Source organism: Puma concolor, chromosome D3 (assembly GCF_028749965.1).
Source record: "Puma concolor isolate L17-30 chromosome D3, mPumCon1.1.hap2, whole genome shotgun sequence".
In the NCBI taxonomy this organism is placed as follows: domain Eukaryota; kingdom Metazoa; phylum Chordata; class Mammalia; order Carnivora; family Felidae; genus Puma; species Puma concolor.
The window spans coordinates 19210231-19235733 of record NC_141678.1 but is presented as its reverse complement, the minus strand read 5'-3'; the positions used below and the strand labels follow the sequence as shown (position 1 = coordinate 19235733).

Below are 25503 nucleotides of genomic sequence, written 5' to 3'. Positions count from 1 at the left end.
GGAAGGAAGGAAGGAAGAAAGGAAGGAAGGAAGGAAAAAGCCTGATCCTATTTCCATCAGAACTGAAGCTGATGCTTTGGAGCACTCTATGATCAGTAGACTTGGTGCATGTGTGGGACTTGTGTTGGTCCTCTTGAGGAGAGGCCCACTGTGCTGACTCAGTCAGACCTGCCCTAGTGAAGGTGCACCTGCAGGGCACAGCAGGGTGGGTTTTGGTGTAAGCAGCTCCAGCCTCCACTGGGAGTGTTCTGTTGCTTGCTGAAGTCCAACAGTGCTGGTGGGTGAGGGAAGATGGCATCACTCTGCTCTCTTATCGCAGGGTAGAGAAGCTGGTGTCCACGCTGTTCAGGTAGCCCTCACAGACAAGTGAACAATCTCCCCTCCTGTGTTCCAGGCTTCCTTCAGATCTCCCAGTGAAACCCAGGGGATCCCTACACCATGCTGTCCATTCCTGGGCTTCTGCCTTCCTTCTCCACAGGAGCACCACTGCCTGCCCAGATCTACTCCATTGAATGGCGCAGACTTCTAAATGCTCAGATTTTGAGCTCCACTGTTTGCAAAAACTTCCGATAATCAGTTCCTCTTGATTCTCCAGTCAATGGTTTCAGGGAAGAAGTATTTTTCTTGTGTGGGCCTGATGTGCAGTTCTCTCTTCCCTTCTCTCCTCTCCACGAAAGGGGCTCCCTTCTCACCTCGGCGCCATGGCTTTTCTCTCCCCCAGTTCACATCTCAGCATCTTGTACCTGTCACGTTCTCTCCCTCTAATTGGGCAGGTTGTTCTCTTAATCCTCAGATTGATTTCATAGGTGTTCAAAATGATTTGATGTGAATCTAGCTGTGTTTGAGGGATGAGGCAAGCCTGGGGTCCCCTTACTACTCTGCCATCTTAACTCTCTCCCTCTTGCATGTTTATAACAGTTTGTGGCCTTTGTAGGCGATGGTCAGTTTAGATGGATATAAAATCTTTGGTTCACGTTTTCTTTCCTTGAATGTGTTGATTATAACACTTCACCATCCCTGGAACAAAGCATTGGTGTTGAAAAGTCTGATGACAATCTTATTTTCTTTCTCTTCTAGAAGAGTCTTTTTATCTATATTCCCAAATAATTATTAATTGTTATTGAAGTCCAAAAGGTTTATTAGAATATATCTCAGTGTTGGCTATTCTGAATTGATTTTCCCACATAGTGGAGTGCCTTTTTCAATACAGAGTAAATTTTGTGGGTTTTTTTTCCTTTTAAATTATGAAAGTTATCTTGAATTAAAGTATTTATTACTTATTCTGTCCCATAGATTTGGCTTTCTGCTTTGGGACTCCTATTATGTTTGTGTTTGATCTTCTTTGCCTGTCTTTTGTATTTTAAAATCTCTTTTTCATTTCTTTTTGATTTAAAAATTTCTCCCCTTTTTATCTTCTCTTTCTTTTTAAAAAATGTTTATTTTTGAAAGAGAGAGAACACAAGAAGGGGAGGGGCAGAGAGAGAGGGAGAGAGAGAATCTCAAGCAGGCTCCATGCTGCCAGAGCAGAGCCTGACATGGGGCTTGAACCCATGAACTGTGAGATCATGACCTGAGCTGAAATCAAGTGTCAGACACTCAACCAACTGAGCCACCCAGGTGCCCCATCTTTTAAAAAAAACTTTTAATGTTTATTTACTTTGAGAGAGAGAGAGAGGGAGAGAAAGAGAGAGAGAGAGAGAGAGAGAGAGAGAGAGAGAGAATGAGCAAGTGGGGAGAGGCAGAGAGGGGAGAGAAAAATATCAAGCAGGTTCCACACTGTCAGTGCAGAGCCTGATGCGAGGCTCCATCCCACAAACCGTGAGATCATGATCTGAGCTGAAATTGAGTCAGATGCTTAACCAAATGAGCCACCCAGGTGACCCTCATCTTCTCTTTCTTTTAAGGAACCTCTGTAGGCATTTGCCCTGTGTTTGTGCTTAGCCTTCATTTCAGGGAATTTTTTCTTTTATGTTTTATTCTTTCTTGAGTTCTATAATTTTGTTTTTTAAGTCATCTTTTCTAGTCTCTTCATTTGCAGTTTTTCTAATTCTGATGTATGCTGTCCCTTCGTTGCTTCTATAACTCTTTTAATTTATTTTGGCACATTTTGATATATTAAGTTGCCATTTACATCTGCTTTGTAGGCTCATCTTTTTAGCATGCCTCCATGGATCATTATGCTGCTCCTTATTATCTTTTTTTCTTATAACAATTCTGTATGGGATATGACTTCAACATGTTTTATTATCCATGGTAAAGCAAGATGAATTTTCCTGTACTTTTAGGCTGGAAGGCAGGTCAAAATAGCTTTTATTACTTCATAGCTCTTGAATTCCTTCTGCTGTTTTCACAAAATGATTGGAAAAATATATGTGGTCTCCTACTTATTGACAATTGTTTTCTCTTTCTTTTGCCTCTGTGGTTCCTGTCCTGTTCAATTTGCTTCTACTACAGTAGCCTCTCATCAGGGCAGGGCTCTCTGCCCTGGAGGAGGGTGTTGGTTTATTCATTTTGAGAGTTCTAGGACCCAGAACTCTTTAGCACCATGTCTTCTCTTGGTTACCTTTCACTCACCCATAAGCTGGAGACTGCCTAACACAATCTGTAACACTCATCTGAGTGAAGGTTTTCACATTGATCTCTTCCCTCTGAGACCTGTGGGGGATGTGGAAGTTCTTCAGACCCATTGCCTCCCCTTTCCTTCCTCCTATATGACGGCTGATAACCCAAGTTCTGATGTGTAGTATTTTCACTGCACTTGGTTTGAAACACTTTCTAATCTCTGTTGTAATGTCTTCTTTGTTCTGTGAGCTGTTTAATAGTGTTTTTCTTGGTTTCCAAATATGTGGGGATTTTCTAAGTCATTTGTATGATTTCAGTTCTTTGAAACTTGTGAGGCTTGCTTTAAGGTCCAGAATATGATCTGTTTATATAAATATTCTATGTGTTCTTGAACGTGTATTCGACTGCATGATTTCTGAGTACATCACTTTGTATGTGTCAGTTCAGTCATTTTATTACAGTGGTGTCATTCAAATCATCTACAGCCTTACAGATTTTTATCCTACTTATTCTATAAGTTTCTGACCTGCCTCCCAGCCTAAAAGTTTCTACCATGTATATTTGTCTCTTTGTTTTTGTTCTGCCAATTTTTGCTTTGCATTTTTAAACTAAGTGTACATGCATTCAGATTCTTATGTCTTCATGTTGAATTGAGATTTATAATAATAATGTATCCCTATTATCTCAAATAATATCTGTCTTCTTAAAATCTACTTTGTCTGAAATGAATATAGTTATAAATGTTAGTTAGCATTTGCATGATTTTTTTTATTGTTTTATCCCAATGTCTTTTAATCTATTTTCTATATGTTCTATAGTTTTCCCCCTCTGTACTTAGATTTGGATATTTTGGGGTTTTTTTAATATTTTTTTTAACGTTTATTTATTTTTGAGACAGAGAGAGACAGAGCATGAACGGGGGAGGGTCAGAGAGAGGGAGACAAAGAATCTGAAACAGGCTCCAGGCTCTGAGCTGTCAGCACAGAGCCCGACGTGGGGCTCGAACTCACGGACCGTGAGATCATGACCTGAGCCAAAGTTGGCCGCTTAACCGACTGAGCCACCCAGGCGCCCCAGATTTGGATATTTTGTATTGAATTAATCTTTTTTAAAAATTTGTGTCCAACCTGTTGCTAATTTACTATTAGCATTGAGCTCCCAATTCCATGTATTATAGTTGCCAGTTCTCTGGTGAAATTCTTAATCTTGTTTTTTATACCCTTCAATGTACTGTGATCTGACAGTTTCAAAATCTGGAGATCCCATGGGTCTTTCTTCATTGTGCTTTATCTTGGGCTTTGTTTATGCTGTCTTACTGCCTTGTTTGCTTGGCTATTTTAAATTTAGCATTTGGGGAATGTGTTAAAAATTATTAAAAATAATTTTTAGAAATAATCTGAGGCCCAGGATATCATCTTAATCCAGTTTGATTAACAGTAAGGACTTGAAGCTTGGGCCACTGGGCTCATCAAGGCTGACCCATTTCTCGTTTTACTTCCAGAGCAAGGACCCATCTCCAAGTGTGATTCACCAGCATACCCAACCCCCAGTCACACTAGGGTGTCAAAAGCATTGTGTGGCTTCTTGGCCACTTCTTCCAGGACCAGCAAACATCTTTCTCTCTCTAGGCTCCTCTTTCTCTAGGCCTGTATTTCTTCCCAGCTTGTGATGTCTTTAAGCAGATGTTTTCTATTTGTCTGGATTTTCTAGTGGTCTGTAGGAAGTTTGGTCTGAATTATTTAGTTTCCTGTTGTGGGGATGTCTGAGTTACATTTTGACAGGTAATTTTGTTAAATATGTAAGGGTGGGGGGGGAGGCAGAGGCAGGGGACCAAGTAAGAGATGTCGCAATAGCCCAGGTGAGAGATGCTGGTAGCTTGGATCTGGGGATGAAAGAAAGTGAACAATCATGAAGGACTCTAGCATTCATGGCCAGCACAAAGGTGTGAATGGTTGTGTCCTTTCGAAGATAGTGAAGGTAGGAAGGGAGCCATTTGGCGGGACAAGAGGTGGTGGGAAAATACAGTTTAGGTCATGTTAAGAGTGAAATGCCTCAAATAAAAACTTAAGAAACAAACAAAACAAACAAAAAAGTGTGAAATGCCTCTTAGACACCCAGAGGAGGTATCTTGTGGATGACTGTGGATGTGACTGGAGTTTAGGGGAGAGGACTGAGCTGGAGATAAAATTTAAGCATCATCAGGGTGGAGGTTGCGATTTAAGCTCTGAGCCTAGATCAGCTCGTCTGGGAGGAGATATAGTGCACAAGGATGGAGGACTGAGCCTGATGCCTTCAGCAATGTGAGGTCAGGGAGGTGGGGGGAAAACCAGAGCATGGTGGTGATGGTGGTGGTGGTGGGAAGGTGTCTTCTGGAAGGTGGGTATAGAAAGCACGTCCAGAGTCAGGAAGCAATGAGTCAGGTGAGATGAGGCTTTTATAATGGGAATTTAAAAAAAAAAAAAAAAAAAGATTTTACAGTTTGTCTTTTGTTTTTGCTTATGGTGTTTTCTTCTTACTAAGCGTTTGTGTTTCTCTGTGTCTGGATGTGACTGTATTTTATGTGTCCCTTTCCCATTCCAAGATTGCAGATGTCCATGTGGTAGCCATGTGTGCCCATGTGTGAGCCCAGAGAAAGGACTCAGAGAAGGGTGTGAGCCCAGAGTGGAGTGGTCAGGCTGAGATGCCTGAGCTGAGGGAGGGTGCTGGGGTCAGAGGTCCAATGTGGTGGAGGAGGGGAACCAGGTCAACTCCCTCTTTGGGCCTTGGTTTCCCCATCTGTAACTGGTTTAAATGCTTGCTTCCTTGAAGTACTGGAGAGGATTCCTGGGTGTTCAGGAAGAGGCAGCCCCCAGTGAACTATACAGGGCTGTACCCTAAGGACAAGGTCATTTCCTTGACACAGGCCAGTCTGACCAGCACCTTGGAGCTTAAGGGCCCACCCCTGGGTGGCCATGGACAGATGTGGAGACTAAGGCCAGAGAGCATTCCCATAGACACTGGGGCCCTAGGAGGGGGCTGGGGAACCCAAGTCCCTGGTGGCAGGGCAAGAACCTGGGGTCACCTGAAAAAGTTCAGTCTTAAAGGGGTTGGGGCCTATGTGACCCCAGCGAGATGGGGAGGGGGGGCTGCCCAGGCTGGGCTCCTGGACTGCTGGGAGGGACTGGAGGTCTGGCTCAGGCAAATGAGCCAGGGCTGCTGGAAGGGCCTAGGGAATCATGACAGCAAAATCTTCTTACAAACCGAGAAGTTCCTTATATATGTCAAGGGGCATTGTAAATGGTATGACAATTTGCCATCTGTAGAGGGCTGTGGACCTGTGAGCAGCTGGACTTGAGGGGGCAGCTGACCTAACCCAGGGTTTGGTGGCAGCAGAAGGTCACCTACCCGTCACCATTCCCTAGTAAATGCCAACCGAGTAAGCCCATGTTGGGAGGCTGGGGCAGGGGAGCCAGGCCTCTTACTGTATGCCGTGTCCCCCAGAGCCATCCTCCAGCAACATGGCTCACCTGTGGATGCCGCCATTGCGGCTCTGGTCTGCACCGGAGTCGTCAACCCTCAGAGCATGGGGTTGGGCGGAGGGGTCATCTTCACCATCTATAACGCCACCACAGGTGAGTCCACATGGGAACCCCGTGGGGAGGATGGGCTTGTCCACAAGTGCTAACAGTGAGGTGCTTATAAACATCCCCAGCGTTTGCTGAGCTGTCCTGCCCACCCATGCCCCTTCTTGGGTCCTCTTGGTGCCCCTGCCCTTCCCCCCAGCTTGTCTTTGTGAAAACTTCACGGCCATCTCAAATCTTAGCACTGTCAAGGAGGAGGAATTTCCTTTGCCCTTCAAGGTCCTGCTGGCCGGATTAAGAATTAAATTGACCTGAGAGAAATTAATAGGACAAAATCAAATTTAATTTCTGGGGAATTCACACAGACATGGAAATTCCAAAGGCAGGCAAAAAGAGCTAAGGAGAAGGGGTAAGGCTCTGGGACTTCAAAAGGAAGGAGTGCAATTCATAGGAAGATAAAGAAGCGTAAATATTTGCTAAACAAATGTGTGTGGGGAGGGGGGAGGTCCTGGGAAACAATGAGACACAGAAGACTTTGACCAAACAGGCCTTGCAAGGTCCAGTCTACCTACCCTACCTCATTCATATCCTAATATAGTTGTCTGTGGTGATAGCTGTCCTCCTGGAGCCGGCCCTCTGTGTAAATTCTTTCAGGCAGTAGTGGAGTGGGTGGGGGAGGTAAAAAGCTTTTCCTGATTCTGCTGGGTTTTAATTTGCTTTTAACTCACAAATAATCTTCATGCCAAAGTGGCCCATCTTTGGGAAGCCTGCTCTTGGCCCCTACAGCACAGAGGCTAGTTCATGGTACAAAGAGAGAAAGTGAGGCCTAGAGTAGGGCCAGGGCTGTGGCAGGGCGGGGGGCTGGGGGGGTGGTTTGTGTGGGATGAGGCCTGGCAGCTCACTGAGTGCCCCTGAGCACTCACATGCTCTGCCCCAACTCTAGGGAAGGTGGAAGTCATCAATGCCAGGGAGACGGTGCCTGCCAGCTATGTCCCCGGTCTGCTGGACCAGTGTGAGCAGGCCCAGCCACTGGGCACAGGTGAAGCCCTTGGAGGGACCACAGGCTCCCACCCCATCAGGCCACTGGGGCTGACCAAAACACTCCCCTGAAGGGGCGTCTTGGACAGGCTCTGACACCCTGGTACCAGGAGATAGCAGCTAGCTATGGAGGTCCTGACCTGCCCCCATGGAGGTCCTGACCTGCTGGAGTTGGGGGAGGGGCTCTCTGAGTAGGGGGTGGTGATCTAAGCATAGGAACCAGCCTAGCAAAGGCTTGGAGGGTTCAGTGGAGATGGGGTGGTGGGTGGGGTGGGGGTTCCGGGAGCCAGTTTGTGCTGGGCCCTGAGGGAAGGCAGTGGGGAGCCATGGGGGTTTGAGCAGAGAGGGTCACGGTCAGGTGTGGGCTCCAGAAAGCTCATTCTGGCTGCCACGCCAAGAGGGCCAAGCTGGAGGGGCAAGGGTGGGGGTGGTGGAGAACCCCTGGGGCAGGCTACAGGGCTGAGGCCAAGGTGGGGGCAGCCTGGGGGCAGGGACACGCTGCCACTTGCCTCCTAGGGGCCCAGTGGATTGGAGTGCCCGGGGAACTCCGTGGCTATGCTGAGGCCCACCGTCGCCACGGCCACCTGCCATGGGCACAGCTGTTTTGGCCCACCATCTCCCTGCTCCGAGGGGACTACCGCATGCCCTTTACCCTCAGTCAGTTCCTGCAGAGTGACTTCCTACGGCCTTCCCTGTACATGACTTCTCTGAGGTGAGCACTTCCCCAGGGAGCCCCAGGGCTCCTGCTCATCTCCTGGGTTCAGGCTCTGGCCTGTCTTTGCCTGGCTCCTACCCCGGTTCTACCTCAGAGCCTCCTCAAACTGGAGGGTTGACCCTATGGTGGTATTGGGGGCCTGAAGGCCAGGAAGGCCAGTACTTTGCGGTTTCAGACTTTCAGGCTCCATGTGGCAGAACCTAATCCGAGTGGCTCAGGCCATATCCACGTGATGGGACTCCAGGGTGTGGATTTGGGCTCTGCCACCGTCCTCTGGCCCCTCTGGGCTGGCAGGAGGGCTTTGGCCACCCCCCTTGCCCACCCTGCCAGTCCGCTGACCATGTCTTCCCAGGGGTGTCCCAGGCCCTGCTAGGGCGCATACACTCCTTAGGCCAGGGTGACGGGTGAGGTGAGAGGCCTCAGCCCCACCCAGTCTTAAGAAACCATCTCCCCTGATGTCTACACCAGGCCCTCGGACCCTAGACCAGGACTGCCTCCCTGTAGGGTCTCAAAGAACCCACAAGAGCCCCCACAGGAGTGTGGCTGCCTTCCAGGACCCGGCCCCACCCTGAGTCTGCCCCCAATTCCCCAGGCAGCTCTTTTTCAATGGGACAGAACCTCTGAAGGCTCAGGACCCATTCCCATGGCCCGCGTTGGCTGCCACCCTGGAAACCGTGGCCACAGAAGGTGCAGAGGTCTTCTACACAGGGACGCTGGGCCGGACGCTGCTGGAGGACATTGCCAATCAAGGTCAGCTGTGCTGAGTTCCCAGAGCCCACAGCTCTGCCTGAGAAGGAGCTGGCTCTGGATGCTAGGAGTGAAGGCAGGCCCTTCCCTAATCCTTGCCGGAGTGTGGACCGCTCCCAGGACTTGCAGAGGCCATGTATCCAGGCCTGCCCGCTGCTGGCCTCCAGGACCCCGTGGTCAGAGTCCTTGAGGAGCAGAGCTCCCAGAAATTAGGGCCAACAGAGGGGAGTTAGTGGTGGCCACAGTGGGCTCCTGGGCCTGGAGCTGTCCACCACCTTCACAGTCTGTCAGAGGCCACCCTGCCTCTCTCACCTTCCCTTCTTCTTCCCACCAACCTGCCTGCCTTCGGCCTCTGTCCACCCATCCCTTGCCTGGCTCTAGGGCCCAGCCCTGACGCCGCTGCCCACAGACCTTCCATCACCCCTAGGGCTCTAGAAGCCTAGGGGATGGGGGAAGCCCCACCATGTGACCTAGGATCCGTGGCTGTCACTCTGCCTCAGTTTTCCCATCTGCACATGGAGTCTTTTCTGTCTCATCTCAGGTAGCCAGCTGACCCTGCAGGACCTGGCAGAGTTCCAGCCAGAGGTAGTGGATGCCCTGGCAGTGCCCCTGGAGGACTACACCCTATACTCACCGCCACCACCCGCAGGGGGTGCGATTCTCAGCTTCATCCTCAACGTGCTCAAAGGTAAGAAAGACTCTCAGCCCTCCCACCCAGAGTCCTGCCCGCATTGGGAACTCCAAGCCCAGCGGTAGCTCGGGGCAGCCTTCCTTTTCCAGCTCAGCCTCCTCCTCAGACACCAAAGATGGGGCTGTGGAAACAGGCAAGATGCTGTGCTCTAGAGCCTCTGGAGCAGTCCACACTCAGGGCTTTGCTGAAGGGTCTGACACCATCCACCCAGTGAGTCCTCCCCTGCAGGCGATCCGGTCCCGGGGCACAGGAGCAGGTGGGCGGTGCAGGTGGTGAGCTGCCTGGCCCGTGTGTGCATCCAGGGCTGAGGCCTGGACTGTGAGATGGTGAAAGGGGGTCCTTGCAGTGTCCAGGGTTGGAGCTGCCCGAGGCTGACTATCTCAGTTCCCTTGGCTGCCATAACAGATTACCGCAAACTTGTGGCTTAAAGCAACAGAAATCCACTCTCTCATAGTTCTGGAGGCCAGATGTCCAAAATCAAGGTGTCAGCTGAGCCATGGCTCCTCTGGGGACTCTGAGAGACAATCTGTTCTTTGTCTCCTCCAGCTTTTGGTGGCTGTCAGCACTCCCAGGCTGCGGCGACATCTTCCCAGCCTCTGCCTCCCGCTCACAGGGCCTCCTCCTCTTCTCTGTGTCTGTTTTATAAGATTACATTTAATTGTGTGATTACATTTAGAGCTCACCCGGATAATCCAGGATAATTTGCTCTTTTCAAGATCCTTAACTTAATCACACATTTTGCCATATAAGGTAAAATTCACTCTTTTGCCATATAAGGTACTATTCACAGGTTCTGGGGATCAGGACATGGACAAATCTTTTTTGAGGGGGGCCAACATTCCACCCGCTACACGGGGTCATCCATATCTGCACCCCTCCCCTTCCCAGGGTTCAACTTCTCCTCTGAATCGGTGGCCAGGCCCGAGGGGAGCGTGAACCTGTACCATCACCTTGTGGAAACGCTCAAATTTGCCGGGGGACAGAGGTGGCGACTGTGGGACCCTCGTAGCCACCCGGATATCCAGGTGAGATGGCCTGTGGCTGGTGGAGAGCCCCCGTCCCAGCCCCAGGGCTCAGCGTGAAGGGAAGGCCAGGCTGTTCCTGGACCCCAAGAGTCTGGCTGGGTGAGATTGGAGGGAGATGTATGAGGTTTTAGGACAGGACAGCCTGGCAGTGGCCCAGGGCAGGGAGGGTGAGGAGGTCTGCGGACTAGAAGGGGCCCAGAGTGGCAGGTGTGAGAGACGCAGTGATGGCTCCATATCTCAGAGGGCCCGGAGGATGAGCAGCATCTGGTGGTAGCCTGGGCTCAAGGGGGGTGCACGGGAGAGGGCCTCCAAAGGAGACCCTCTTCTCTGTGTGCCTACCTGGCACCTTACTGTTCCTACCATCTGCCCGGCCACCCCAGAACGCCTCCCAGGACCTGCTGGGAGAGGCTTTGGCCCAGCACATCCAGCAGCAGATCGACGCGCGGGGTGACCACCATCTCAGCCACTACAGCCTGGCCGGGGCCTGGGGCCACGGGATGGGCACAGCGCACGTTTCTGTGCTGGGGGAGGATGGCAGTGCTGTGGCAGCCACGAGCACCATCAACACGCCGTATGTTCCTGCCTGTTCCCAGGCCCTGCTCCTTTGCTCCCTCAGCTTGTTTTACGGGCCCCCTAGTCTCCCCTTGCTTGCGTCCATGGGGCAGTACCTTGCTTTTCCCTTTGCTTCTTCTCTGTCAGAGGGGCCACACACCTCTGTCATTTCTGGCTGAAAGGCTGCAGATGGGTGGCCCTGAACCACGACCCGCTTGGGAATGAGCTTTACCCAGAAGGATGCCCTAACTGGGGGGCACAGGTGGATCCTTGGGGGGCAGTGCCAGGGAGAGAATGGCAGCTCCAGCATGCTAGAAGGCTGCCACTAAAATGAGGGACTCCTGGAAAGCGGTGCTCGACAGCTTTGCTGGTGTGGGAGACTGGCGCCCACAGCCCGAGCCCAGGCTCTGCCTCTGTCTGCAGCTTTGGAGCAATGCTGTACTCGCCACGCACGGGCATCCTCCTCAACAATGAGCTTCTGGACCTATGCTGGAGGCGCTCCCCGGACTCCAGAGTCACCCCACTACCTGGTGAGACTGAGGACCCCACTGGCAAGAAAAGGGAAGGCAGGCAGGCTGGGCGATGCAGTTTGGCCCCTGGGCCAGCCCCGCTGCCTCGCCCAGCCCCTGTTTGCACAGCGGTGAATGGAGACAGAAATGGAGGGGTGGTCTGGAGGGTGCTGGCTGGAAGTGCGGCTGCGGGTGACACCCATCTGGCCTCTAGTTCCAGGCGAGCGACCTCCATCATCCATGGTCCCCTCCATCTTGATCAATGCAGCTCAGAGGTCAAAGCTGGTGATCGGTGGGGCTGGTGGGGAGCTCATCATCCCTGCTGTGGCTCAGGTGAGTCGGGGAACTCCTGGCTGGAACATCCCCCCTCCCAGGGACAGGGAGGGGTTGGTGTAGGGTGGCTGGTGTCCTCCCTTCCTGTGTTCTTCTTCCCTCCCCCAGGCCATCATAAACAAGCTATGGCTTGGCTTTGACCTGAGGACTGCCATTGAAGCCCCTATCCTGCATGTCAACAGCGAGGGCCGTGTGGAATATGAGCCCAACTTCAGCCGGGTAAGGCCACTGTCCCTGACACTGCTAGGACAGATGCCTCAGTGCATGCTGCTCAAAGCCCCTGGTAGGATCTCAGTCGCTGAGTGTCTTAGGATGGGTACACTTCCACTTCCGGGGCCATCGCGGGTTCAGAAGCTCAGTGGGGGAGGCACCAGGCCAGTCTTGTGGCCCCCAAGTCAGAAAATAGGGTTTTGTCCATACTTCTCCCAGGCCAAGTACCTCTGCACCTTGGTTCCTGCTCTATTCTGTTCTCTCCAGAAGCTAGTTTTCCTGGCTGTGGTCTCTCAGACTCCCTCATGGTGATCTGTTTCCTTGTGTGATTTATAGCTTTCATGTGTGAGTTTATTTGTAAGGGTATCATTCCTGTGACAGTCTGCATAGGGATTTCTTTCTGGGGCATGGGGGTCGCGCTGGTGCTGGTTCTTATGGATGTTTCTTGGTTTCCCCCACACAAGCAGGTGCTCAGAGCTAAATTCTGTTGTCCAACTCCCTGCCCCCACTCCTCTGCCCCAACCTTCCTCAGAGTTTTGCTGGGCTGGCAGAAGCCTTCCCTTCACTAAGATCTCATTTAAAAGTCTGGCAGCTTTTCAAGCCTCCAAGTTTCATGCCTGGGGTCAGTTCAGCCAGCTGGGGTTAAAGGTCCTCAAAGCTGCCATTTCTGCTGTGAGCTGCCTCCCATGGCCCTTAGAACACTGAGGACCATAGACAGAGGAACATTTACTCCAAGGGAATATATAGTCCCTGAGGACCTTGGTCTTGGGGGCTGGAGACTAAGGACTCTCAGAGTCCGAGGAGCTCCCTCCCTGTATAGGGTCCTCCCCATGGCAGAAGGACAGTGAGTATGCCCTCAGGGCTCATCTTCTTGGGCCCTCCTCTTTGACCCTTAACTGAGGTTTTCACTCTGTGAACATCAACTCCCTGAGGACCTTGTGCTCTGAGATCTCAGAGAATCCAGCAACCCATAGGCCAAGATCCTCAGCTCTCTTGGAGAGGTTGAGTGTTGGCTATACATCCAGGGCCTTCTATGGAGAAAATCCTAGACCCTGGGTGGAAACCTTGAGTCTCCAAGGGTTATCATAGCCAAGGCCAGGGACTAAAGGCCAGAAGGGTCCTCCTTCCTGAGGGCCTTGGAGTTTGGCCACTAGATGCTAAGGAACAGAGTCCCTGATGACCACAGGTCCTGTTGTGGCCTCAGCTATGAGGACCTCAGCCTTCAAATCTAAGGACCTTGGGCAATTGGTGCATCAGGCAGAGAAACATAACCCAAGGACATGGTGCTCTGGAGACCTCGCCCTACCACTGTGACATCAGGTTGGAGGCCCCAGTCTTGGGGACTGTAGAACATCAAGGTCTTTGTAAATAGAAGTGACTGGCACCTAGGGTCAGTGGGCTAAGGTCCTTAGTCTGTTGATCCAAAATGTTAAGTGGAAATGTGGGGCCTGAGTAGCACAGGCCTCTACACTCCAGGATCTGTGTAAAAGTTACAGACTGGTAAATGTGTAAGCGCCATAACCCTAAGGCAAGGTACTCAGTTCTTAGAAACCTACACCTGCCTGGATTTCTGACACCCTCAAATTCCATAGTCTCACTGTCTCAGACCTGAGCCACATGCTCTGAGCACCTTACCCTCAGGACCACTGGTGCCTTTAGCCTGGGGGTCAGTGTCCTTGGTCTCATGGATCTTCAGAGAAAACGGTATCTGAAAATTTGAGTCCTTCCTCCAGCTGATTCCTCAACCATTGGGGCCCTAAGCTTTCAGGGCCCGAGGTCCTAAGAAGTTTACCATGTTCTTGGCAACCAGGATCTCTGGTCTTCTCATGTCAGTGTTGAGATGGAAGGTCCTATGTAGCCTGACTGCTGGTGCCAAGATCTTTCCTCTTCCATGCCCCAGGGCCCCTGGGCACTCCCCACCCCTCAGTTGGGCAGTTCCTATGTATGGAGGAGCTGGGACTCTGAGAAAGGTCCCAAGCTCTGCCTTAAGAAGGCTTTGCTCTCAAAGTCCTCAAAATTAGAGGTCTCGCAGTGTAAGTCCCCATAAGCCATTTCTCTGCCAAAGCCGCTGGATTCCTCAGATGTTGCAGCTAGGCCCCTGGTATCCTCAGATCCAGGACAGAAGTGATCTTGCATCTCTAGCTCCTTCTGGCCTGGGTGACATCCTCCCCACCATGCTCCCTGGAGCCTGGCTTCTCCACTGGGACCTTTGGTGGGAGGTCACAGGCTCCTCGCCCTACAGATGAGGCTGCATTAGCACCCTCCCATCCTCACCGCCACTGGTGCCCAGTCCTGCCTTCCCCGTTGGGGCTGTCAGACCTCTACCCGGGGCCCTGCCCCCTCTGCAGGTGTTGCGAAGCTGCCTTCACCTGTGCACTGGCCTTCTCTCCTCTCCAGGAGGTGCAGAAGGGGCTCCAGGACAGGGGCCACAACCAGACCATGAGGCCCTTTTTCCTGAACGTGGTCCAGGCCGTGTCCCAGGACGGGGCCTGTGTGTATGCCGCAGCAGACCCAAGGAAAGGTGGGGAGGCCTCGGGCTACTGAGGAGACTGCTTCTGGCAGCTGCAATCCGGCCCACCGTCAGTGTGTGCTCAGGCTGGCCTTGGCTGTGGGACCCAGCACCCAAGCAAGATCTGGACCCTTCGGCGGAGGGTCAGCCTGGGCTGCAAGAGGTGGGGACAGGCTGGAAGATGGACGACTGTGGGGACTGAGCCCTCCCCAGAGTCTCATGTGGCCCTGCCCTGGCCCCCCAAGCTTCCCCTAGACCTCTTACTCAGGACCGTGGCCCACTCTCCCTCCCCACCTGCCCCACTCCCCATCTGTATACCCTCTAGTCCAAGATTAAAGAGGAGGGTGGACCTCGGCATGATTTGGGGTGTAGGTATGGGAAGGGACCCTTAGCACACACACAGCTCTTACAGTCCTTCACCACACACCACCGTGAAGGTGTGGAAACCGAGGCCTAGAGACTGGCTGGCCCTGCCCAGTACACCACTGCTGGGCCTCTGCAGTGTGCCTGCCTGGGGCCTATCAGTGGGAAGGCAGGGCTGTGGCCTGGGGGCGTCTGCCCCCCAGGCTTGCCAGGCCTTAGGACCATCTCTGGATCTTGTCCCGTGTGCCAGGAAAAGGCTGGATGAAGTAGAACTTGGGACCCCACCTCAGCCCCCAGCCCCACCCATTGGCCCCATTCTCACCCTCGGCACTGTTGACATTTTTGGTGAAATAGTCTTTGTCGGGGGGGCTGTCCCCACATTGTGGGATATTGAGCAGCATCCCTGGCTTTTGCTCGCTAAACTCAGCAGCACCCGCTACCACCACCACTGGCCAAATCATCCCCAGTTAAGAACTGCTGTTCTGGACCCATTAGCCCCCCACTGCTGAGAAGGGCTTTGCCAGCTGCTGGGTGGGCTGCCTGTCCTGGAGGGGCCTCGCTGGACTGACCTGGGGGGTCTTACCCCACACCGGTTCCTGGGAGCCCTTGAGTGTCGCCCAAATGTCCCTCAGGGGCATACCTCCACCTGGCAGGTTCTGGGGATCAGCTCTACCGCTGAGCCACGGCCTCCCACCCTGCTCTGGAGTTTGGCCAAGCAGGGCAGGAGTAGGTACAGTTTCCATGGCTGCTGAGATAAAATACCACGAAGTGCCTTCCAACTACAGAAATCTATGCTCCCATAGGCTAGGAGTCTGAAATCAGATGATGGGGCCGAAAGCAAGGGGAAGCCAGGGACGAGTTCCCTCAGGGGACTCTCAGGAGAACCCTTCCCACCTCTGCCCACTTCTGGTAGCTGCTGGTGTCCCTTGGTGGCCACATCACTCTAGGTGCTCCGTCTGTGGGGAGGTCATGTGGCCTTCTACTCTTTATGTGTGGAAGTCTCCCTCTGCTTTGGGCAGGGCTGGGTGGAGAAGGCACCCTCGGGAAGTGTGTAAAGACACTTGTGGGCATATAGGGCCCATCCAGATACTCCAGGATGCTCTCTTGTCTCAAGATCCTTAACTCAGTCACAAAGGCACTTTTGCCATATAACGTGCTAGGGATCGGGATGGGGACTGTTGGTTGACCACAAACGGGGAGAGAGGGCTGGATGGGGCAAGTCTCTGATCTGAGCCTGACTGGGAGGACAGAGGGGGGTATTCTGGCAGACTCTAAGAGAAAGGACCTCGGGGCCGTTCACTGCTGCACCTAGGCAGCCTGGGGGCCGCAACTCCTCCTAGAGTCTGACTTTGGGAGGGAGTGGGAAGAAGGCTTTAGGGAAGGGCAGCTATGGCTCAGGAGTCAGGGGTGCAGAAAAAGTGGGCTCAGACAAGCAGGAGTGAGGCCGTTTCTGACCTAGTGGGATCCAGAGGCTGGCCTTGGCCACCATCCTGGTGGCTCTAGCACATCATTCACTGAACTTCACAGCCAGAAAGGATGACAGAACTTCTCTTCTCTATACTGCTTTTGAGGCTTAACAAAAGTCCCAGGCCCGGCTCTCATGGGCCCAATGGGTCTCTCCCTGAGGCTCAGTTACCACACATGAGTGATGGGTCCCCATCCCAGCTCTGTCTCAGGTTTCTGGGTCATCAGACCCCATACCCACACACCAGCCAGGGCCACAGGCACCTCGGACTCAACACACCAAACTGGAAGCCAGCTCTGAGGCAACCGGAAGCTCTCTGTTGTCTACCTCTCCCCCTCCAGTCACCCGGTTTCCTCTCTCCGACTGCGTGGCTCAGCCCTGCCTCCATTTCCTTATCCTTCTCCACCTCCTTGTTGCTGCCACTGCCTCGATCTGCTCCCCACTCAGACAATGATGGGCTTTGGAAGATGCATACCTGATCTTGCCACGAGGCAGCATGGATTCCTCCTTGTTCCTGCTGCTCCTGGAGGAAGCCTGCTCTTCTCCCTCCTTGCTCCTCCCACCCTCAGGGACTTGCCCAGCCCCTGGTCACATCCCACCCACCAGTAATGCCGGGTAGCCACCCCCTTCCCGGCCCATCAAGGGACTCTTACTGCTGGCTCTTTACACATCTTGTTACACAGGGGAAATCAAAACCAGGGTTGGGGTCCCTGGGTGGCTCAGTCGGCTAAGCGTCCGTCTCTTGATTTCGGCTCAGGTCGTGATCTCACAGTTTCGTGAGTTCAACCCTACGGGGGCTCTGCTCTGCCAGCACAGAGTCTGCTTGGGATTCTCCCTCTCTCTCTGCCCCTCCCCTGCTCACGCTTGCTCTGTCTCTCTCAAAATAAATAAATAAACATTAAAAAAAAAAACAAAAAAAAACCAGGGCTGCAGTATCTTCAAAATAACATTGGCAGAGTACAGATGAGCCCCTAGAGCCTATAGCTAATGCAGGATCAAAGGAAAATTCATTGCCTTAAACAGTTGCATTAATAATAAGAATCAAAATGAATAAAGCATCTAAGTGAAATTTAGTGCAGGAACAATCAGAACAATCAGGAAAGCAAGAGGAGAGGTTCAGTAACAACTGAAGGAGAGACTGATAAATTTGAAATCAGAAAAACAGGTCAGAAAATATTATTCAACTGCCTACAGTATAAATGAAAGAAGTGTGAATACACAAAAGAAGAAATGACAATGGGGAAATTAGCTAAGATATAGAGACAGTTAAAAGTATAAAAAACCTGGGGCGCCTGGGTGGGCCAGTCAGTTAAGCATCTGCCTTTGGCTCAGATCATGATCTTGTGGTTTGTGAGTTCAAGCCCTGAGTCAGGCTGTATGCTGACAGCTCAGAGCCTGGAGCCTGTTTCAGATTCTTGTCTCCCTCTCTCTGCCCCTCCTCAGCTCGTGCTCTGTCTCTCTCTAAAAAATAAATAAACATTAAGACATTTTTTTTAAAAAGTATAAAAGATCACTCACCTTCGTCCAAATAAAGCTGGCAACTTTGATAAAATAATGTCTTTACTTTCTAGGACAACGTAAGTAGGGTTGCCATATGTGGGACATACTCATACTGAAAATATTGTTGCTTATCTGAAATTCAGATTTAATTGAACCTCCTATACTTTTATCTAAATCTGGCAACCTTAAACATAAATGACAAACAGATCCAAGAAGGGGCAAAGATCTAGATGTGTCAATGATCATTGAAAAAAGTAAGAACATTGCAGGAACACTAGCCTACCTCAAACACCCTTCTAGAAACTTCCTCAGGTGAAGTGTGTCCTGCCACTAAGGCCAGAGACCTGTCCTGCCAGTTAAGCTTCCACAATGAGGAGCAAGAAGGAAAATGTCCACATTCACTTTATGATGCCAGCAAAGCACTGACCCCAAACCTGCCAAAGCAAGCCACAGGCCAATTGTGTTTATGAAACTCAATCCCAAGTTCCTAAAGAAAGTATTAGCAAGGAGAATCTAGCAACACATTAAAGCAATAACGTGTCCTGCCTATCTCAGTGGTGTCGACACCAGCACAGCCAGGAAGGTCTTCTCTTGGTGTGTTACTCTTACCTCTTATCTTTCACCCAGGGAGAAAAGTCACAGGCTTATTTATCTCCATAGAGACTGAAGGAGCATTGGACAAAATTCAACACCCATTCTTGATTAAAAAAAGACAAAGCGCTCCTGGGTGGCTCAGTGGTTAAGTGTCCAAGTTCAGTCAGGTCATGATCTTGTGGTTTGTGAGTTCAAACCCCATGTTGGGCTCTATGCTGACAGCTCAGAGCCTGCTTTGGTTTCTGTGTCTCCCTCTCGGCCCCTCCCCTGCTTGTGCTCTGTCTCTCTCTCTCTCAAAAATAAACATTAGAAATCAATTTTAAAAATTAAGTAAACAAATCCACCAAATTTTAAAACAAATTATAAGCATACAGCTGTTAAACATGCAGCTGTTAAGCATATGCTGTTAAAGCAGCATGTGAATAAAGCTAAGAAATCAACCACAATACAAACTCCACAGAGAGATGTAAATAAATACGGAAATCTTGTCTCTAGCAGACAAGGAGCATTTCAAAGCAGTAAGAAAAAGATTATTAGCCATACCTATCTGACCAAATGGGTAGCCATCTAGGCAAATAATGAAGGGGGACCCCTGCCTTTTTATTTACATCAAAATAAATTCCAGTCAGATCAAGATTTAAGAGTAAAACCATATAAATATAAAACAAAATACAAAAACAAAAACAAAGAAAACCACAGGGGCGCCCGAGTGACTCAGTCGGCTAGGTGTCTGACTTTGGCCCGGGTCATGATCTCGCAGTTCGTGGGTTCGAGGCCCACGTTGGGCTCTGTGCTGACAGCTCAGAGCCTGGAACCTGCTTCCGATTCTGTGTTTCCCTCTCTCTCTCTCTCTGCCCCTCCCCTGGTATTCTCTGTCTCTCTCTATCTCTCAAGAATAAATAAACATTAAAAAAAATTTTTTTTTTAACACAAAGAATACAGGGAAATTTATTTATACTCTTAGAGTGGGGAAAGCCTTTTCAGGCATGGCATAAAATCAAGAAGTTGTGAAAGAAAAAAAAAACAAAAAAAAAGATACATTTGAACACAGAAAAAGTAAAAATTTTGATGTGGAAAACATCTTAAAAGACCAACGGACAGTTGCAACACACGAATGGATCTAAAGAGTATAGTGCCAAACAAAATAAGTCAGAGAAAGACAAATGCCATATGATTTCTCCCATGTGAGGAATTTAAGAAGCAAAACAAATGAACAACGGAAAAAAAAAAGAGACAAACCAAAAAACAGACTCTTAACTCTAGAAAACAAAAGAGTGGTTAGCAGAGGGGAGGTAGGTGAAGGGGTGGAGGAACTAGGTGATGGCAGGAAGGAACGTGCTTATCGTGATGAGCACAGGGTGATGTATAGAATTGTTGCATCACTATATTGTACACCTGAAACTAATATAACACTCTATGTTAAATACCTTGGAATTAAAGAAAAATCTTAAAAATAAAAAATAAAAATAAATTAGAAAAGACCAGGGAAAAACTTGGGAAAAATCGTTTCAGTACAAAAAATATAAGGGGCTGGTTTCTTTAATATTTAAATACTTAAATACTTAATATCAAAGAGCAAGTATCCAGTAGAGAGATGCACATTAGACCACAGAAAGAGAGCTACAAATGGCCGCTTCAACATAGAAAAAGTTGCTTAACCTCACTCATGAGTAAGCGTGGCCAATAAAAACAGTGAGACCCCCACAGGGACAGAGTAAATAACTCGGCTCAGAAGGCTTCCTCTGTGAATTCTTCCCACCACTGATGGAGGGAAACACATCAGTCTTACACAAACTTCCAGAGAACAGAAAAGAGGAAACATTGCCCAAGGCTTTAAATGAGGCCAGCATCATCTTGAGAACAAAATCTGACAAAGACATTTCGAGCAGTGAAAAGTAGAGGGTGATTTCATTCATGAACAGAAATGCAAAAGTTCCTAAATGAAAGACAAGCAAACCAAATCACTCCCAATTTGGGTTTATTCTGGGAGTGCAAGATTGGTTGAATATGAGAAAATCAAGCAATGCAATTCATTGCGCTAATAGCCTAACAGAATAAAGAAAAAAAAAAAAAAAAAAGGATTGACCATCTCAATACATGCAGAAGAGAGTTTGATAAAATTTCCCAACTTGCACTCACAATAAGAACCCTTAGTAACTGTAAATTGAAAAAAAAAAAAACCCTCCTTAACCTGATAAGTCACAGCTGCAGAACCTTACAGTAAACATCATACTTCATGGTAAAACACAAAAAGCCTTTTTTTTGAGATGGAAGGCTCAATCCCTTTGAGACCAAGATAAGCATGGCCAGCTTTCATCATTTCCTTTCATCTGTGTAAGTTTTCACCAGTATAATAAGGTGAGGGAAGAAAAAATAAGGCATAAAAATTGGAAAGGAGAGCATAACGCTATATAGCTGCTCTACAGATAAACCATTAGAAATAGGCAAATTTAGGCGCGCCTGGGTGGCGCAGTCGGTTAAGCGTCCGACTTCAGCCAGGTCACGATCTCGCGGTCCGTGAGTTCGAGCCCCGCGTCAGGCTCGCATCAGGCTCTGGGCTGATGGCTCAGAGCCTGGAGCCTGTTTCTGATTCTGTGTCTCCCTCTCTCTCTGCCCCTGCCCCGTTCATGCTCTGTCTCTCTCTGTCCCAAAAATAAATAAACGTTGAAAAAAAAAAATTAAAAAAAAAAAAAAAAGAAATAGGCGAATTTAACACAATTGCTGGAATCAAGGAAAATACACAAAAAACCAATGGTATTTCTACATACCAGCCACAAATTATTCTTTTAAATAATTTTTTTAAATGTTTACTTATTTTTGAGAGAGAGAAAGACAGAGTGCAAGCGGCAGAGAGGCACAGAGAGTGCGACATAGAAACCGAAGCAAGGCTCCAGGCTCTGAGCTGTGAGCACAGAGCCCATCACGGGGCTCCAACTCATGAACCATGAGATCACGACCTGAGCCAAAGTCAGACGTTTGACTACTTAACTGACTGAGCCACCCAGGTGCCCCAAAAACATCTTTTGGAACAGAAATCATAAAAGCATAAACAAAATCAAAGCCTAAAAATGAAACTAACATCAGTATGCAAGGCTTCTACAATGAACATTATAAAATAGAATCGAGAGAATATAAAAAAACCTAAATAGGGGCACCTGGGTGACTCAGTTTGTTGAGAGTTCGACTTCGGCTCAGATCATGAGTTTGAGCCCACATTGCACTTGCGTCAGCCTGTCAGCACAGAGCCTGCTTCAGATCCTTGGCACCTCCCGCACCCCCCCCCCCCCGCCCATCTCACTCTCTCTCTCAAAAAATAAATAAAGCATTTAAAAAGACCTAAATAAATGGAGAATTATACTATGTTCATGGACTAGAAGGCTTAATGTTGTGAAGATGCCCATTCTCCCCATATTCATCTATAGAGTCGGTGCAACCCTAATAAAAATCCTAGAAGACTTTTTTGTGGAAATTGGTAAGCTGATTCTAAAATTCATACGGAAACACCAAGAACCAAGACTAGCCCAGGCAATTTTGAAGAATAACCTAAATGGAGAACTCACATTACCAGGTATCAAGAATGAGCTACGCAATTAAGTAATTATATAACTGGTAAGTAAGGCAATTTGGTATTGGTGAGAAGATAAACTGGGCAATAGGACAGAACAGAGTGTTACCGTATCTCTGATAGAAGGTTCACAGCAGTGCAGAGGGGAAAGGATGCTCTTTCAACACATGGTACTGAGTCAACTGGATATCCACGTGAAGAATGTGTATCTTGACCCTTCCTACCTCACACCGTGCACAATCTATTCCAGATGGCTTGCGGATCTAATTATGAAGTATGAAGCAATAATGCTTTCATAGGAAAACATAGGACAGCTTTGTGACTTTGGAGTAGTCAAGTGTTCTTAAATAGGACATAGAACTGACTATAAAAGAAAAACCTTGATAAACTGGACTATATTAAAGTGAAGAATTTCTGTTCAACAACAGACATCCTCAAAACAGATAAAGGCATTAAAACAGCAACTCACATAGTGGGAGAATATTTACAGTGTTTACATCTGACAGCAAACTCTTATCCAGAAAAAAGAATTTCTGTGAATCAATTTGAGAAATTCAGGTAGCCCAACAGAAAACAGGCAAAGGACTCGAATAGGCACCTCACAGAAGAGGTGCTCCAGATGGCCAATGAACATATGAAATGTGTATTGCTTCACTAGTGTCAGAAAAACGCAAAATAAGTTCACAGTGTGCTGCCAGAACATACCTCTCAGAGTCACCAAAATGAAAAAGACTGAAAATACCGAGTGTTGGCACAGATATGGCAAGATGGAACTATCATACGCTGCCAGTGAGAATGTCAATTGGTAAAATCACTTTGGAAAGTGGGTATTATCTGCTGAAGCTACCACACACGTAGCTCATGCCCAGCAATGCTGCTCCTGGGAACATACCCAACATAAATTTATATACGTACGCATCAAAAGACACATACAAGAATGTTCACAGCACTAGCCCTTATAGCTCCAAATTGGAAACCAACCCAGTGTGCCTCAGCAGGAAAATGGATAAACAAATTCATTTGATGGACTAGTACTCAGGAAAAAAAAGTCAAGTGCAGCCTCATACCTCAACATGATTGAATCTTTTAAACATGCAAAAAAGCCAGACATAAGAGAGGATCTGCTCTATGATTCCATCTATGTAAATTACAAAAACGTTCAAAACTATTTTATGGTGTGAGAAATCCGTGGCTAACCTGGGAAGGAGGGGGAGGGCAGTGACTGACAGAGAATGGTGGCGGGCCAAGGGTTGGTACTGTGCAATTTCTTGACCTGAGTGGTAGTTAACTGGGCATGTTCACTTTGGATTAATTCATTGGGCTGTACCCTGAGCTTTCTTGCCTACAACTTAAACTTTATTTATCAGGGTTCCATCAGAGAACCTGCAACTATGGGAGCTGGCCAAGGAGTCTCTGTAAGGCTGTTGTTTTCCACCTGATGTTGGAGCTGGAGGTCCATGTGGCCGAGCGTCTTGAAGAAAAGGTGGCGTTAAGTGGAGGAGAGGATCCAGAACTAGCTGGTAACCCAGGAGTTGACTGGAACCCACACGGACTGGCTGAAACCCAACACCCTTCTTGTTGCCAAGGGCGATGAAGATTTCCTGCAGAAGCTGGACCCCTTTGTCAGACATCTGGCCCAGGAGTCGGGGAAGCTCAAGGTGGCCTGAGGACAAGTGGAACAGCTGCACCCATGACCTCTGCTGGAGCCGACAAGCTGAGTCAGCAGATAAGCCCTGATGAGTCTGAGCTGTGAACAACGTTGCTGATTCATTTCCCCACTGTAAATCTTTCATGGAAATCTCTCTTGTGGTCCACCCTGCCTGGAAACACACATGGAAGGGAATTCTGGGAATGTCGTTCAGGGAAAGAAAGCTCAGTGGTCCTCGCAACACATTTCGTCCATCTGGCCAAGAGCGAAAAATGCAAAGGCTCCTTATGCTGATGAGGGTGTAGAGGACTAGGCTCCATCAGTAGGTTGGTGGTGTCAACGAGCACAACTCGAGGCACAACTCAAGGAGGAAAATGCACGCACTGCTGGGCCAGTCAATTCATCCTCTGGTGTGAATCTCTCCTCTGAGTCAACCTGAACTTATTTACAAGGCGCAACAGTGTTTGTGGAAGCAAAAGACTGAGCACAGCTTAATGCCCACAAACTGGGGACTCGTTAAGTAAACTGTTCTGTTTGAATTTTTTATTTTTAATTGTAAAATACAGAAATACACAACGTTAATCACCTTGACCATTTACAAGTGGCCAGTCCAGTGGCATTAAGCACGTTCACACTGCTATACAGCCATCCCCCTCTCCCATCTCTAGAACTTTGTCGTCTTCCCAAACTGAAACTCTGTCCCCGTTAAACACTAACTCCCCGCTCCCCCTTCCCAGTCCCTAGTCCCTAGTAACTTCTGTTCTACTGTCTGTCTCTGTGAATTTGATGACTCTAGGAACTTCATATGAGTGGAATTGTACAGTATTGTCCCTTTGTGCCTGGCTTATTTCACCAAGTATTAGGTCTTAAAGCTCATCCATGTTACAGCATGTGAATAACATGCCACTATATGGATGGACCATATTTTCTCTACCCATTCACCCATCAATGGACACGTGGTTGCTTCCACTTTTTGGCTATCGTGAATAACGCTGCTATGAATATTGGTGTATCTGAGGTGGGTTTTTTTCTTAATTTATTTTTATTTTTTGTTAAGTTTATTTATTTATTTTGGGAGAGAGAGAGTGCACAAGCAGGGGAGGGGCAGAGATGGAGAGAGAGAGAAGCCCAAGCAGGCTCCACATCGTCAGCGCAGAGCCTGATGTGGGGCTCGAATTCATGATCTGTGAGATTGTGACCGGAGCCAAAACCAACAGTCAAATGCCTAACTGACTGAGCCACCCAGGTGCCCCTTCGTGTCTATAGTATTTATTTTCAACAGTAATGAAAAGTGTAAGGCCATCTTTTCGCACCTCTGCCTCTGGTGTATAGAGAAACCAACGGCTGGAACAAATGGACCCCAAAAATGTATTAAGGTTTAATCACAAGTTTATTCCTTGTTCCGGTAGCAGTACTGGATGGTAGCAGTTCCGGTGAGCAGGTCAGTGACAGAGGGAGAGGGTTCCCTGCCACATGCTGGGGACCCACTTTGTCCCAGGGCCAGGGCCACCTTTGCATCAGAGGGAGCAGCAGAGAGATCCTGGAAGGGTACCAGTGGGGAGTGTTATGGTTCAGGCCTGGAAGTGCCCTGCCCTTTTCTGCTGGCTTTGCACAAGCTAGAACTCAGTCACGTGACCACCCCCAATTGCAAAGGAGGCTGGGAAATGTAGTGCAGCATGCGGCCCTGACGAGGCACCTGGGGGGTTGTGGACTCCTCTGCTGCTAGTAGGCACCTACTCAACTTCACTCCCCTAATGGCTTTTGTCCTTTTAAGTTTGGCTGAAATGGGACTCCTCCAGGAAGCACCTCTTGATCTCCCACTCCGGAGATGTGCTGCACTGAGCACCCCTTCCCCTCTGAGCAGCCACTGAACTGTGAGATCTGAGGACAGAAGTGGTGCAGAGTAGGCACTCAGTC

The 25503-nt window shown here is 49.1% G+C and overlaps 1 protein-coding gene across 3 annotated transcripts in view; it reads left to right on the top strand.

Annotated features, from left to right (window-relative positions):
- The window catches only part of GGT5 (gamma-glutamyltransferase 5), a 43708-nt gene that overhangs the window by 17844 nt on the left and 361 nt on the right, over window positions 1-25503 (top strand). Inside the window, exons 2-12 of one of the 3 annotated variants that reach the window (XM_086681959.1) lie at window positions 6043-6173; window positions 7066-7161; window positions 7677-7872; window positions 8468-8625; window positions 9164-9310; window positions 10202-10338; window positions 10719-10909; window positions 11314-11420; window positions 11614-11732; window positions 11841-11951; window positions 14340-14806. In XM_086681959.1, the coding sequence (XP_086538085.1) occupies window positions 6043-6173; window positions 7066-7161; window positions 7677-7872; window positions 8468-8625; window positions 9164-9310; window positions 10202-10338; window positions 10719-10909; window positions 11314-11420; window positions 11614-11732; window positions 11841-11951; window positions 14340-14486 (1540 nt within the window). In that variant the 3' untranslated portion in view covers window positions 14487-14806. Of the gene's footprint in view, window positions 1-6042; window positions 6174-7065; window positions 7162-7676; window positions 7873-8467; window positions 8626-9163; window positions 9311-10201; window positions 10339-10718; window positions 10910-11313; window positions 11421-11613; window positions 11733-11840; window positions 11952-14339; window positions 14807-25503 lie in introns of those variants that run through there. The other 2 variants (XM_086681960.1, XM_086681961.1) reach the window with 2 other exon arrangements.